General features: G+C 38.6%; 1 protein-coding gene across 14 annotated transcripts in view; it reads left to right on the forward strand.

Moving 5' to 3' along the window:
- LOC148224898 (uncharacterized) overlaps positions 1-14288 on the forward strand; it is a 384098-nt gene that overhangs the window by 187679 nt on the left and 182131 nt on the right. For 8 of the 14 annotated variants that reach the window (XR_015801629.1, XR_015801636.1, XR_015801631.1 and 5 more), the window contains one exon: positions 6875-6962. The exons of 2 other annotated variants lie outside the window; for them this stretch is intronic. Coding sequence is in view for 3 of the 12 variants with exons in the window: in XM_088160067.1 (XP_088016193.1) it covers positions 10453-10492 (40 nt within the window). In the remaining 9 variants the exon portion in view is untranslated. Of the gene's footprint in view, positions 1-6874; positions 6963-10417; positions 10493-14288 lie in introns of those variants that run through there. 4 more of the 14 variants (XM_088160067.1, XM_088160069.1, XM_088160070.1 and 1 more) reach the window with 2 other exon arrangements.

Here is a 14288-nt window from a genome sequence, read left to right on the forward strand (position 1 = left end):
GCTCTAGGGATCTGTGAAGTGTGTTTCTTAGCATTTCACTTCCCCGAGAGGGAAAAATACCAATTCACTACTCAACTTAGTCATATATTCTTGTGGATAGGCACGTAATGATTTGTTCCTAGCTCTCTGAAAGTTTTGGAAAGCTCTGATTTTGATTGAACACTGTGACAGAAATCTAGCACCTCTACCCTTTGAGCTTAAAGGTTGTTGAGCAGGCTTACAGAGAAGAACAAGAGAGCTGAGCTGGTGAAACAGCTTATGACCCACAAACAGCTTATTATCCCATCTCCTGTCCTTGCCTGCTTTCTTTTCTGGTACTCATTCTAGCTCTTGTCTGACCACACTGTGAGGCAGCTCAGCTTGCTGCACTGGAAGAACCTCATTCACAATTTTTGCAGAGTTCACTTTCTGTCTAATTAATACTCTGTATTGATTTACCATGGACTCATGCGAGTGTCAGAGCCATTAGAAGGAACATGATAGGAAGGTACAATTAGGGTTAAAACATGGTGGGAAGAAGAGAAGGGGAAGAGACAGAGAACTGACCAGCTCAGAACACGTCATGGAGGAAATGAAGGTACAGTGGTATGCTTATGTTGATGTTGCTCTGACACAGTTGCATCACCATTTACAAATGGGTATTTTTCTCCATGACTGCAAAATGTAGCTCAAGTCCTACTTTTTTTACATGGGGATTGACCCAATAAAGCAGTCACACATTAAAAGACAGGGCTGAATTGAAGAGGGAAGAGACAAAAGATTTACCCTGCCCCATTTCTTGGTAGTCTCCACAGCTGTTTGATGCTACTTGTCTTCATTCCCACCTGGATTGGCACACACACCAAAGAAAGGAAACAAGAAAAAGGAGCTAAAACCATCTGATGTCTTTTGTGTTTGGTTGGTCATTGTAAAGGCTACTTTTGAATATATCGATAACACCTTTCTCAGAATTATTGTCACAACTGTATCCCAGTGAATCCCAGATATGGACCAGAAGCAAATAAGTGATGACTGTTGGCTACTGTTTTTGAGTATAATAATCTTTCTTTCTGCTCTCAAGTCCCTCATATTTCTCTGGTTTCAGTTTCTCTCTAGGCTGACAGCGCAAAGCCCTGCAGAGCAGTCTCATTGCCAAGATCAAAACAGCTTCTTGGAATTTCACAAGGGCTTAATCCTTCCCGTACAATCTTGTCACAGTCTTCCCAAAACCCTCAAAGGGACTAGGGAAAATCACTGTTGTTCCTTTCAAACCCCTAAAAAGGTAAAAACGTGCCACCTTATTAAAATAGCAGAAGCAGTTTCCTTACCTTTGATGCTGTTCCACCATCAACAAGTTTCTCACAAGTGGAACACCCTGCCTCTACAGGATGTATAGTGGTGCCACACAAAGTCTTGGTGCCATATGGTGAAGGAGCATGGACTGAACTGGTGTGTCTGTGTTAAGAAAATGTACAACTTCATGCTTTCCAAAATGAATTCCAGAGTGTCCCTAATAAGAGATTAATATACAGTACAAATTTAGCTTTGAAGTCAAATTTTTATGTTAAGAACTCCTTAAATGTAGTTTGGAAATCACAGTTTTGCTATATACTGCAAAGAATACATGTGGTTAGGTAATTTAATGGTTTTTACTGTGTTTTAAAGAATTAAAAAGGAAACTTACCCTTATGCATGTGAACATGCCAGCATCTTCATTCCCCCCCCTACATTAGTCACATTTTAAACCTATCATGTCTTTCTTACTGTCAGTAATTTGTGAGTTGCATGTGGCTTTTTTGTGGGATAAGTCAGCTCTAGATCACAAATTCCCAAATATTAAAATTCAGAAAACATTTATTAGGCCATCACATCAGTTTTCCCGATAGCACGGGACTGTTCTCTTCAGCTTCTTGGAATGCTTCCATCAATATGGTATCTGGGTGTCTTCTAGCAATGCTTAACTGACAGCTGTCACGTATGATTCATGATTTCTTCAGTCTTCTTATGAAGAAAAATATTTTGTGTGCATTTAAAAGAAACAACACAATTGGAAGGAGAAAGATGTTAGTGATATAAAAGTAATATAACCTTCTCTGAGCAAGCAGCACATCAGTAACCCCACTGCAGCTGTAATGCCAATTCTGATTGAATACTGTGATACAGCAGTTCAGTGGTAGTTTTCTGTAGCTTTGGATGTTGATAAATAAGATTTTAATGCATATTTCCCCAATTTATGCGCTCTTTTTATCTAATTTCTGTTTACATTCTTCAGCCTGCATTTTTCAAAGAATCACTGAGGTTGGAAATTATTTCCAATATTGTCAAGTCCAGCCTTTGACCCAACATGACTACCTCATCTGAACCATAGCTCCAAATGCCATGTCCAGTCATTTCTTGAATACTTCCAAGGATGGTACCTCCCTGGGCAGATCCTTCTAACACCTAAACACTTTCAGTGAAAAAAATCTTTCTGATGTCCAACTTGGACCTCTCCTGATACAGCTTCAGGCTATGTCCTCTTGTCCTGCTGCTAGTTTCCAAGGAGAAAAGACCAAACCACACCTTGCCACAACCCTCAACTGATCAGGACACCCCTGAACCTTCTTTTCTCCAGGATAAACATCTCCAGATCCCTTTAGCCACTCCTTATAGGACTTGTGCTCCAAACCCCTCACCAGCTCCATTGCCCTTCTCTGGACAGGCTTCAGCCCCACAATGTCTTTCTTGTAGTAAGGGGCCCAAAACTGTACACAGGATTTAAGGTGTGGCCAGACCAGTACAGGGGGAAAATCACTGTCCTGGCCCTGCTGGTCATGGTATTTTTGATGTAGGCCAGAATACTATTGTCCTTCTTGGCTACCTGAGCACATTATGGATCATGTTCAGCCAAACACTACCCTCAGGCCCTTTTCCACTGGGTCACTTTAAAATGTTTTTTATTAGGCAAAAATAAACTTTTCCAGTAAAGTATATACACTCTTCAGAAACTTAAACTTTCATTAATTTGTACTCTCCTATATGTAACAGAAAGCTTAAAAAGTATTCCCAGCATGCCATCCTGTCTCATTTAGCAACATGAAACACAGGCACAACTGACATATAATCTTTGACATTAGTTCATTGTTTTCAGATATTCCCTCAAGATCCTTTTATATATAGTCAGAATCTCCTTATTCTTAAAATAATTTAGATGTCCTAATTTCCATGACAGCCAAAAAATTGCTTTAAGCAATTATTTATGTGATAATTATTATTATTCATTATAAAGCTATTTATCTCCTATTCAAACATTAACCAGATTAAGAAAAATGATACCATAAAAATGGCTCTTGCAGCTCATGGGCCTTAAACTCCAAGGACAAAAGTTATCTATTCAGGAATATATTCTTTCCTTTTGCTCTAGGCAAAATTTATTTTAAAAATGCTGCACTTCAGTCAATTGTGTCATTTTTTCATCTATTGTCACACTCTGTGGAGCTCTCCCTGTATGGAGAAGGCCACAAAATGGCTGATATACTATTTTTGGACCATACAAATGATTTCTCTTTTTATTGGTCTCCCTCAACTCTTATGCCTGAGTATATGTGTGTGTTTCTACTCTGTTCAGCTTTAATCTTACTACAGTAGTGAATGTTTATTGACATATGAAATGTAACTTGATACAACGTACAACCAAATTACTATCAGCAATGATGTATAAAATTTTATTTTAAAACTTGTAAGTAAAGCAAGGAATTCATTAGTATAAAAAATGTACCGGAATAAGTTGTTAAGTTTTTATTTGTGCCTGGCTATTTGTGAGATATAGAAAGTAACATAATATGGCTCTCCAAATCAGTTGGTCTAATTTGGCACTACAATCATGCTGTGTATCTCTGTGCAGTACTCCAGAGAGCAGTTAAAGTTATTCATATGTCTTCACTGCATTTCTCTACCCAAATACTTTGAGAAACCTCTTATACTTAAGTTGAGCACTGAATTTCCAGAGGTTGTGACATTTGGTTTAGAAAGAGAGATTTAGAATACTTGTAGTTAAATTATTGATACATCTTTTCCTTAAAATAGTATTTTGGACTGGATTCATCTTGTTGTTGACTTTCTAAGGGCTGGCTATCTAGTCCAAAGCTTCTTTTCCAGTCTGTGGAAAGAGAGAAGAAGAGACTACGTTGTTCTGTGTCTTTTGGAAGCACTTATTTATTGAGTAGTCGACCCAGAGATTGCTGTCTATCTCCATCGATCTCAGACAGGGCATGCATTGGGGATTGACCAGTCTCCTGGCTTTTTTGGGGTGCTGATATAAGATTCTTGCTGCTTCAGTATTAACAATTGTATTGAACCAAGTTCTGCTCTCAATTCCATACATAACAGTACAAGTGTCTAGAGAAGTGTTGCACTGTCTCCACTCCCAGTCAACAGCACGTGGGCCAGACCTGTTCTGGATGTTGTGTGAAGGCAGTGGCCCCACACAGTGCCTGCCTCTCCCAGCAAGGCACCCCTTCTCCCAGGCACTCTCTTCTTCCAGGGTGGGCACAGCAAGTGCACCTGTGTCTGCATCCAGTGTCCACAGAAAACCCTGTCAGGTTTGGTCACTTAAGGGCACCATGTTTTTTTGGTATTTTTACCTACAGCTCTGCAAACAAAAGGAGACTCAGACCTTGTTCCATCTACAACTCTTTGATGTCAACAGCTAGACTTCATAATGCAATGTTTTCCCACATAAATGCAAAACCGTGCCCTTGAAATCATCAGCTGAGTAATGCATTTCATCATACTCCACTACTCTTATCACCAGTCTCCCAAGGACATGGGAATCTTCCTACTTCTAAACTCATCTCCTCAGGCAAGTAATTTTTTTACAGAGCATAACAACTTTGAATTATTTTTCAATAATCTTGTCTTCCTTTTTGTGGCAGAGCTGTGGGCAGTACATTATTCATGCCCAGAGGCCATACCATGGTTTCATACCATATACTTTCTGATTTTGCCAGCTCATACCCAGCCTAAGGTATGTGGATTCTTCTACACATCCTAGTCCTCTTATCACATTAACTCTATTGTTCTAAATGCAAAGGCTTTGAAGGCTGGATCAGGACAATGTATTTTGACAAAATCTTCCTCCCTGTTGAAGACCTGACACGGTTAGCAGGTGGAGTCAGACTGAGTACAAACTATAATTAAATGTAAAATATGTTTTTTTTAAAGTACTAGCTCTGCTTTTCTGTAAAAGCTTTCACTGGCTTATTCACTATGGATCTCTCTGTCAGCACTAGTATTTTATTGCTCACAAGAATCTTGCAGCATGAGGATTCCTGCCCAGATGTTTCCACCAGCCCAAGCACGTTTGCTAAGCATGACTTTCTTCTGCTTTCATAGAAGACTTTGGATTGTTTTGTTTTTTTATTTGACAGATACTTGTGTTCTCACTGTGCAAGTCTTGATACTTTCACTGGCCTTGCTATTCTTTGCTAATTCTTGGTTTGAGGTTCATTCTACCTGACTTAGGTACCAGAATTAAGCAGTTTAAGCTGGCTAATTTAGCTAGGAATAAACTGCTATCAGTGATAGCTATTTTAGGCTAGGATGATTGCCTTCTGGAAGTGCTTATTGGTACCCATTAATTATAGAGGCAGCCTAGATGACTAGCTTAAAACAAACATTTAACATTAAGATGGTTAAAGGTAAGTGAAGTGAGTCCCACTCTTGTGCAGGAATGAATGAATTTAGACGATGAAAACACAGAGCTCTTCCACTTAAGGCAGAACATTTTACCTCCCACACTCTGCATCTGACCAGGAAATACAGCCTGTCACAGAGAGAGCTGAGTCCCAGCAATAACCACGGCCACATACCTCGTTTTGGTACAAACATAATTCTGATCATTTCTTAAACAGCAGAAGAGCGGTACATTTAAGACAAATTCACTTATCTGTAAATTATTTTCACTTGTTTAATGAAATTACAAATCCTTGGGATATCTGAAGTGAAATTTAAGGAAAGCAAAAAAATTGCTTTTTTAGTCTTCTGACACTATCTCACAGTTTACCGACAAATCAATCTCAGTTCCTTCTTTGAGCTCCAGACTGAACAACATCATGATTCCATTCATGAAATTAGAAAGGTTACTCACCTCTTTCTATCAATTACTCTATCAGCAGCTTGGGTAAAAAAGTGCCGAGAAACAGAGAGGAAGTACATTATAACATCTTGTCTCATGTTTGCCAAGTGTCTTACAGTTAAAAAAGACCATTGGAGTGCAAAGTATAACAATATATTATAAAGCAGGGATTTTTCCTGGGTTCAGTCTGATTTCCTGTTTGTAAGGCATGCTAGACAGTGACTTTCAATGTTTTCTCAGGCTGTAATATTTTAAAATGATGATGATTCATATGGTATGCTTTTAGTAAATCAGTTACTCTGTGAAGCATGCTCCAAACAATGATATCAGATAGGATAAAACCAGGTAACATTGTGAAGCTTATTTGAATAAAAGTATAATAAAACCAATGTAAATCTATTCACTATATACACTTATATTTTTTATTGCATGAGACAAAAATTCAATCTTTAATGACAGCTTTTAGGAGACGGATGTTTCAAAAACTAAAGAGCGCTTGCATATAGACAGAAACTTGTCCTTATGTGTGTCACATTTTCTATCCAGAGATCCAATTATTGTAATACAGTTCCATCACTGTGAAGCAGAAATCCTTGTAAGAAACTACCTAGAAGCCCTCTCCTAAGGCAAAGAATCTTGACAATAATATTTTGGCTTGTTTGGGGGCTGGGTTGCATTTATTTATTTTTGTTATTTTAGATTTGATAAGTTTGGTTTTCTTTTCTCCCATTGTACCACAGGACCATAACTAGAAAAATACTTTCATCTTGCATTTTTCAGGATCTACTTATGATTTTGTGTGGTTCATGAAATGAGGTAATCTTGAGATGGTTTACATGAAACATTAAAGGGGACTGATTTTGAGAGGGTAAGTACTCATAAATTGGAATATTTTAAGAGGTACAGTCATGTATGTTTCATGTGCAATGTAATCATATCAAAGTAATAATATTAAGTACTGTAATCATGTAATCATACCGGGTCTTTTCCTTCCTGAAGGTCAAACAGAAGTTTCACATGCCTTCACTTAGAGTTAGCGATAACATCCTCCAAGATTATTAAGAAACCTCTAATCTTAACTGCACTTAGATAATTCCTCAGCCCTCTTTGATCTCATCACAACAGCAGTAGGCTGGTGACTTGAGTCTGGGGCAAGATCTGCACTCTGATCTGATGACAAATAGGTACTGGGTTTTCCCCTGAAAAGTAGTGCAATACCTGAATTTATTTGCTGCTCTTCATACTCACTCCCCATCATAGTTTGTGTGGACAGATAGAAAGGGTCCACCCTTGCAAATAGAAGATCTTCACTGGGAAATCTTTGTCCATTCAGATGCAGAGCATTTCTGTGGCTCTAAGATGTTGCTAGTGGGGTGGTGTCATGACATGTGAACAGATGATCCCCTGGAGTTCATTAAATCATAATCCCAGTAAATTGCTCCTTAGGGAAATAAACTCAATGCCCTTGAAGGAGCACTGAGAGTCAGAGCAGGAGAAACTTCTGCTGAAGAAACAGATGTTTTCAGCCTGCCTTTCAAATGTATAACGGTTAGATAGTCTAGAAGGCTGGTGTTGGGTGACTGAGGAGTTGTTATACAAAGGCCAAACTAATCCTCAGCATTACCAGCAGCATGGGCTCAGTCTTATGTCTGGAAAAGTCTTTCTGAGCAGCAGCAGGGCTGTCTCTTGACCTTCAGAACAAGACCTAGATCAAGAAAAAGACAAGAATACTTGTAAATAATCTCTATCATTTTGCCAGCTGCTTTCAGTACTTAATCTGTCTCTTAAAACTGAAAAATTACAATTGGACCTGATGTTCTATCCTTTTAGGTCAGCGCTCACTCAGGATGTCAATGTGCCTTTCTTGGCTTAGATTGGCTTCAGTGTTCATTTCTTCATTGCAAAAGCTCATTTCATTTAAACTGCTATGAAGTGTCCATTCCTGCAATTGACTTCCGTGCATAATTCCTGTTCAAAGCAATGTGAAGTCTGCAGGTGAATTAATGGCAGTGCAGATTTCTGGCTCTAGCAGATTAGAAACCAATAATTGCTAAAAAGAAGGGCTTCTACTCAGTTGTTCCTGAAATTATAAAGGGGAACTTTATGGGTTGCACTGTGTGCAAATGTGTGTGCACTTTTAAAGGAGTGACTGCTGTGAGAGCCATCCAAATGTGTAGCATTGCTACCTACCTACACTTCACTTTTCACCCAGCTGATTTCCTACACTGCAAATTTTATAACTGCAATATTGATGAAGACGATGAAAGGCCAATTGTATCCAAGATTCTGAAATGTCTAGTACTAACAGAACTTATAAGGACATTTTCCCCTTCTACATTCAGGTCATATACACAGTGTTGGTAAATAATTGCTTATACATCTCCTTGCTGAAATTCAGTTTTTCACTAATTAAAATCCTCCTTACCTTCCCACCAAAATATGATGTGAGGCTGTACAAAAATCATTGGTTTAAAACATGAAATTAAATCCTCTCCTGAAAAATTGACAATCTGGATGATGGTCGCTGCTTACCAGGAAAGTCTTCTCAATCCCATGGCTCCCAGACATGTTGATAGAGCCTTTCCCAGGAGTAAGGTTATAGCAAGAAGTAGGCTGCAAGTTCGACCTTCTTCCAACCTGATGTTTATTAGTTCTGCTTCCTGAGTTCTGCTAAAGGAGGCACTTCAAATGCTCTGTTAAACACAAAACAAGCAGTCAAGGTTGTCTGTCCTGGCTAGCCTTCAACTACCACAGGATTCATTAGTAAAGTCTGCATAAAGCCTGATGGCACACCTTGGGACCCACAGGTGGTTCAGACCTATCCAAAGTGCATAATTTTTTTTGTTCCAGGTTGTGCTTGACCAAATGTAACACACCCTCGTGTTTGTTTCAGAGGCAGTGAATGAAAAATCATCGACTGTATTGACATAAAATCATGCTTTCTCTGGCATACTGTCTACACTGGAGTGAAAAAAGGAGGAATGAACCTGATATGCAATAGAAACTGAGGAATTACCAAGGCTGGCTGAGAAGGATAAGGGAAATAGAATTTTCACTTTTCTTCCTGCTTTGTACTGAAGATGATCTCAATCTTCAGAAAAATCAGTTCAGAAGTTCAGAAAAAAACCCAAACAAACAAAAGGAGAAAAATGTTCAGTGTTGATTTTAATGCTATTTTTCTTTACTCTTATAATTTTTTAACTCTTCTCCACAATCCACAGAGGTATGTTAAGCTCTCTGAAATAATTCAGATGCAGATAGCTATCTCTAAGTCCCACAGTATGTGAAGCCTCTGAGGAGCCTTACTTAAAGTACTTGCAGAAAAAAGGCTTATTTTTACTATGACTACATGCTATTTCATTATCACCTTTTTATTTAGATGGCATTGATTGAACAGGATGGGTTCTTTGCTAAGGAAGACTAAAGCCCATAATATCTCTATCCTTTAAAATTTGTACACATTTAATTATACGGATCCATAAATTCAGTCAGATAGATACTGTTTCTTCTTAAGATAACTTATATTTTCTGTTTAAATTTTTTGAAATTAGTTATAGGCCATTTTTTTTCATTTAACCTTCTGATCAGTCCTTGTGTATAAGAGTAGAGGTTTTTCTTGTAAAGCTTATTTGAACTTACTTTTCATTCATTATATACATTATTCAAGTAATGTGAAAGACTACCTGAACAGAATCGTCTTCCTTGAGGTGGAAGTGATGAAATGCAGATGCTTACAGTGTGTTCTATGTAAAAAATGAGAGCAGACAATAGGCCTGAATATTATGGAAAGAACACTGCACCACATTTTTAAAACACTAATGTCAGAACGTTACCTCTAAAACATATGCAACTCAAGCAAAGGTCTGTGATATTCCTACAGAATTTATTGTACTTTAGATTCATTTCTGGAAGAATGGCATCTGTCTGCTGGTGGTCCAATCTTCCTTCCTTTGAGATCAATGTAAACGCTCCCATTGACATCAACATAAATGCTCCCATTGACTTTGCTAAGAGCAGTATCTAACTTGCTGCTCCTTTCTCATTGCAGATTGGAGTGTTACAGGGGGATGTTCATGCAGTGACACAGAGCTACATGCTGATGCATAAGAGGGATCAACTTAGTATTTTTGGATATATTTCAAGACTGTTTGTATAGATCGACAAACTCCAATGCATACCAGACAGTTTACCAGATTACTGTGGGAAAATAATTTGTTTAGGCAAGAGTGGCTTCAAGGACATACTTTCTCATATAGACTGCATTTTCAGAAACAGTTATGTCTCAGGACTTGCTTATAGCTATTTTCTACTCCAACATTCCAGGATGTTTCTTCACCTCAGGACCTGATCCAACAACCATGGAAGACCTGAGATTAGTCTCCATACATCTTGTTGTGGGTGAGGAAGAGCCATTGTGTATGTGAACATGAACCCTGTGAACTTTTTCATGTGGTCTTTTAAAGCATGGATTAAGGTGGTTGGAGTGCACCAAGTTTCCACACAGGTTTTCTGAGAGTAGGAACACTTTGATAGAAGAGAAACATACCCTGGTCATTGTTCACAGCAGCCCTTTATAAATGTGACACAAGGACCAGTGCCAAAACTAAGAACCTAGTGTATGATGTTGCTCTGCTTGCCTACATCCTTGGGGACCATGTATACCCTTCAAGAGAGGCTTAGTCTCGTGAAAGATGAGCCACAGGTTTTTAGTGGTACTCTCTAAAAAGCATTTTTCTCTCAGCAACTTGTCTTTTATTCTATTTGGCATCTATAGTTTTTATCACCCACACTTTAAAACTAATTAATATCATTATTTTTAACTGGGACTCCAATTTACTGTACATAGTTCCATATGTCAAAATAGTTTTGTCATTGCATGAATATTAGCAGATCCCATGCAGGACTGCTCTGGAAGAGTGTTTGCTTGTCATCTGCTTTGGAAAAGCTGGGATAAAATTGTTTAACATAGTTTGATAAGACCTACAAAAGCCTGCTGTTTGTCTCCATAAAATGTGCTATTTTTTGCAAACTACGTTTGCTGCTGAAGCTTGCAATCACTGAAAAGTCATCTGCATTTTGACTATTTTAACCCTCGTAGAGGAAATTAGAAAGATTAAGGATTGCAAAAATACCATGGAATACTTGTACTATTTTCTTAACCAGGCATCTAATGATGAAATTTGGACAGAGTATGATATTATGGTGGCTTATTTCTGTTTAGCATTAGTTTTGTATTCAAATTTTTGGCCTTAAAAAATATTGAGATACACATCATTAACCCTAAATCTGTGGAAATGTGAATGCCTCTGAAAATGAGAAAAGCTGAAAGAAGGCTACAAAGGAAGCAGAAGCAGAGGACCTCTTGGTATTTGCACTGAATATAACCAGAAAACCTGGATTAGTTAAATTTCTTATACTCTTTTCCTTAGGTATACTTCACTTAAAAAGATAGACTACAAGCAACATCTTGCTTTAACCCCAGATGGCCTTCTTGCATTCTTGTAAGACAACAAAGATAATTTTAAATTCAGAAACCTGTAATTTTGACAGATTTGTTTGATTCTGTTTCTCCTTAAAGCCTAGGAGAATCCTTTGCCCTGGCTGTGTGGGACACAGAACCTTTCTTACTCCAAGCACTGAATGGAGACCCAGAAGGGCCCCTGCAGCTTTCCTGGTGTGTTGTAGTGTGGATTAGTGTATATTGTGATCCCAACCAGTGTTGGGGCTTGAGCTAGGTCAACAAAAAATGGACTTCAGTCAAATTTAAAGTATTTACAATTCAGATACCACCCCAAGCTTTCTGTTAAGGACAGGATCTGAAGGACAGACCTGAAGTGTGTCAGGGGAGGTTTAGGTTGGGTATCAGAAAAAGGTTCCTCAACCAGAGGATGGTCAGGCACTGGAACAGGCTCCCCAGAGAAGGGGTCACAGCACCAAGTCTGACAGAGTTCAAGAAGCCTTTGGACAGTGCCTTCAGGCAAAGGGTGTGACTCTTGAGGATGGTCCTGTGAGGGACTGGGAATTGGACTCAATAGTCTTAGTGGGTCCCTTGCAACTCAGCTTACTCTGTGATTCTGTGATATTGTGATTCTGTGTGACTGGGGTGTCACTTTTAAAACACGATTCCTTTGGCCATTTTTAGTTATTTAAAATGGGCTGAGATAGCTATTTCAAGCCTCTACATTCTTATTAAATTTGGTTAGACAAATTGCAGAAAGTCACCTTCAGAGCAGAAGAGGCATCTTTAAAAAATGGACACGCCTTGCTAGCTTCAATGCATCTTTTCCACACGGTCAGAAGTGATCTGGGGATCCCACCAGTTGCTCACTGGCAATCTGCTGGTTTGAGCTGTAGGACAAGTAGAGCTATATGGTGGAAAGCCCTTTAGGTGAGTGAACTGCTCTTTAAATTATCAGACATTACACTTCAGCAATTAGAAAAAGAGTATAACATGACTTTCCTGGTTTTTTATCTGCTAGACTACTGCTTTTTTGAAGTTGTGTACAATCATTTTGATTATTCTAAGTTTAGGGATGTATGCAGACAAGCTGCCAGACTGAGACCAAACTACAGGTCTAGTGGGACAGTGCAGCACTTCAGCATCTGCTACTGTACCCAAATAAAGACTGAAAACTAAAATGGTTAGCAATAGAGAAATGTTATATTCCTGGGTTAGAAATAGTAGAAGGAAAATACGACAAATACTGTTGAGCCAATCTTTTTTTGGTGAAGACAGAAGTTGCCACACACACGTACTGCACGCATTTGGCAACAGATAAGCCAGATTCATCTAGCAGCTGCCAAATATCACTCTAACTGGAGCTACAAAAAGTACTGAGAGATTAGCTTCAGGCATAGCTGCACATGTGAGGTAAGTTGTGTATGAAAACCCAGAGGGGCAATTATTTACCTTTCTTTCACAGCATTTTCCCCTGCATTACTTTGTTTTCAACTGAAGAAAGAAAGGAAGCACCTTCCATGAGGCATGCCTTTTGCTCTGTATGCTGTCACATCCCCATGTGTGAAGACATATTATCTATCTAGTAGTCCCAACTGTAACACCTGCTGCCACCCAGACAGTATCAAGGGGACTAAGAGCATTAAATTTCTCTCTCTTCGTTTCTGCAGTTGTGAGGTATATTCATATGCCTAATTACTGAGTTACAAGCACAAAGCATTCCTCTGCAGAAAGATACTTTTTCCATTAAAATATTAGGAACATATCTATTCTGCCTCTAAGAGTATGTAGCATTAAGGCTAGACATGAGACCATGATAACATATCTTCCTTTGTCTCCTATAAATTTTTTTCTGCTACCAAGATACAATTTGGTATCAATGCTCATTGTGCGAGTGTTTGTTTTTTGTTTGTTTGTTTTTTTTTTTTTTCACTTCTCAGTTTTAAAAAGCATAATAAGGAGGCACTTAGAAGGGCCAAAGAAGAGAGGACTGATATAACAGGTAGATATATCACAGGTGGAACAGTGTAACTGCAGGGAAACTCAGAAATGCCAAAAGCAATAGGATGTATCAAAGTAAATAAACTCAGCTGATATCCCAAGGAGTGGCAGAGGTAGCTGCTTGTGCTAACACTGAATTTAACAATAGCACATCCCTATAAAGTAAGGAGTGGAAAATCATGGTTGCAAACCGTCTTCACGAGCTTTTTGGGACTGAGAACTATCACATTGCTGAGCTAAAAGAACTCTGAGCCACTATAACACCAGGAGTCCAGACAGACAGGCTTACACCCTATCTGTCAGTGCTGAGCTCTGTACGTGTAGAAACATATGTGGTCATTCCAGAATTATTTGGAGTGATTCAATCACCGAGTGAAATACCCAGATCTCAAATAAAGACTGTCAAATCATAAGCACACAATTGGGATCTCAGTCAGGTGGGGACCCCTGTAACCAAGTCATAAGGCTGCTGAAAGAGTCTGTGAAGTCAGTAACAAGGGTAAATTAGCAGTCTCAGATCCTATTCTAGTTAAAAGCAGCCATTTCTAGCCTGATTAGATATGCAATGTCACAACAGCCAGTGTGATGACACAGAATGTAAATCAGGGTAAAAAAATCTGTAAAAGTCCAATCTTTATTTCTGTTTTCTGATCTTATATGCTGCTTATTATAGCACTTAAAATGTAAAAACCTCATCATTTTTGTATCCTTAATTTTTTTAATAGCAATGACATT

Source organism: Sturnus vulgaris, chromosome 2, assembly GCF_052056855.1.
Source record: "Sturnus vulgaris isolate bStuVul1 chromosome 2, bStuVul1.hap1, whole genome shotgun sequence".
In the NCBI taxonomy this organism is placed as follows: domain Eukaryota; kingdom Metazoa; phylum Chordata; class Aves; order Passeriformes; family Sturnidae; genus Sturnus; species Sturnus vulgaris.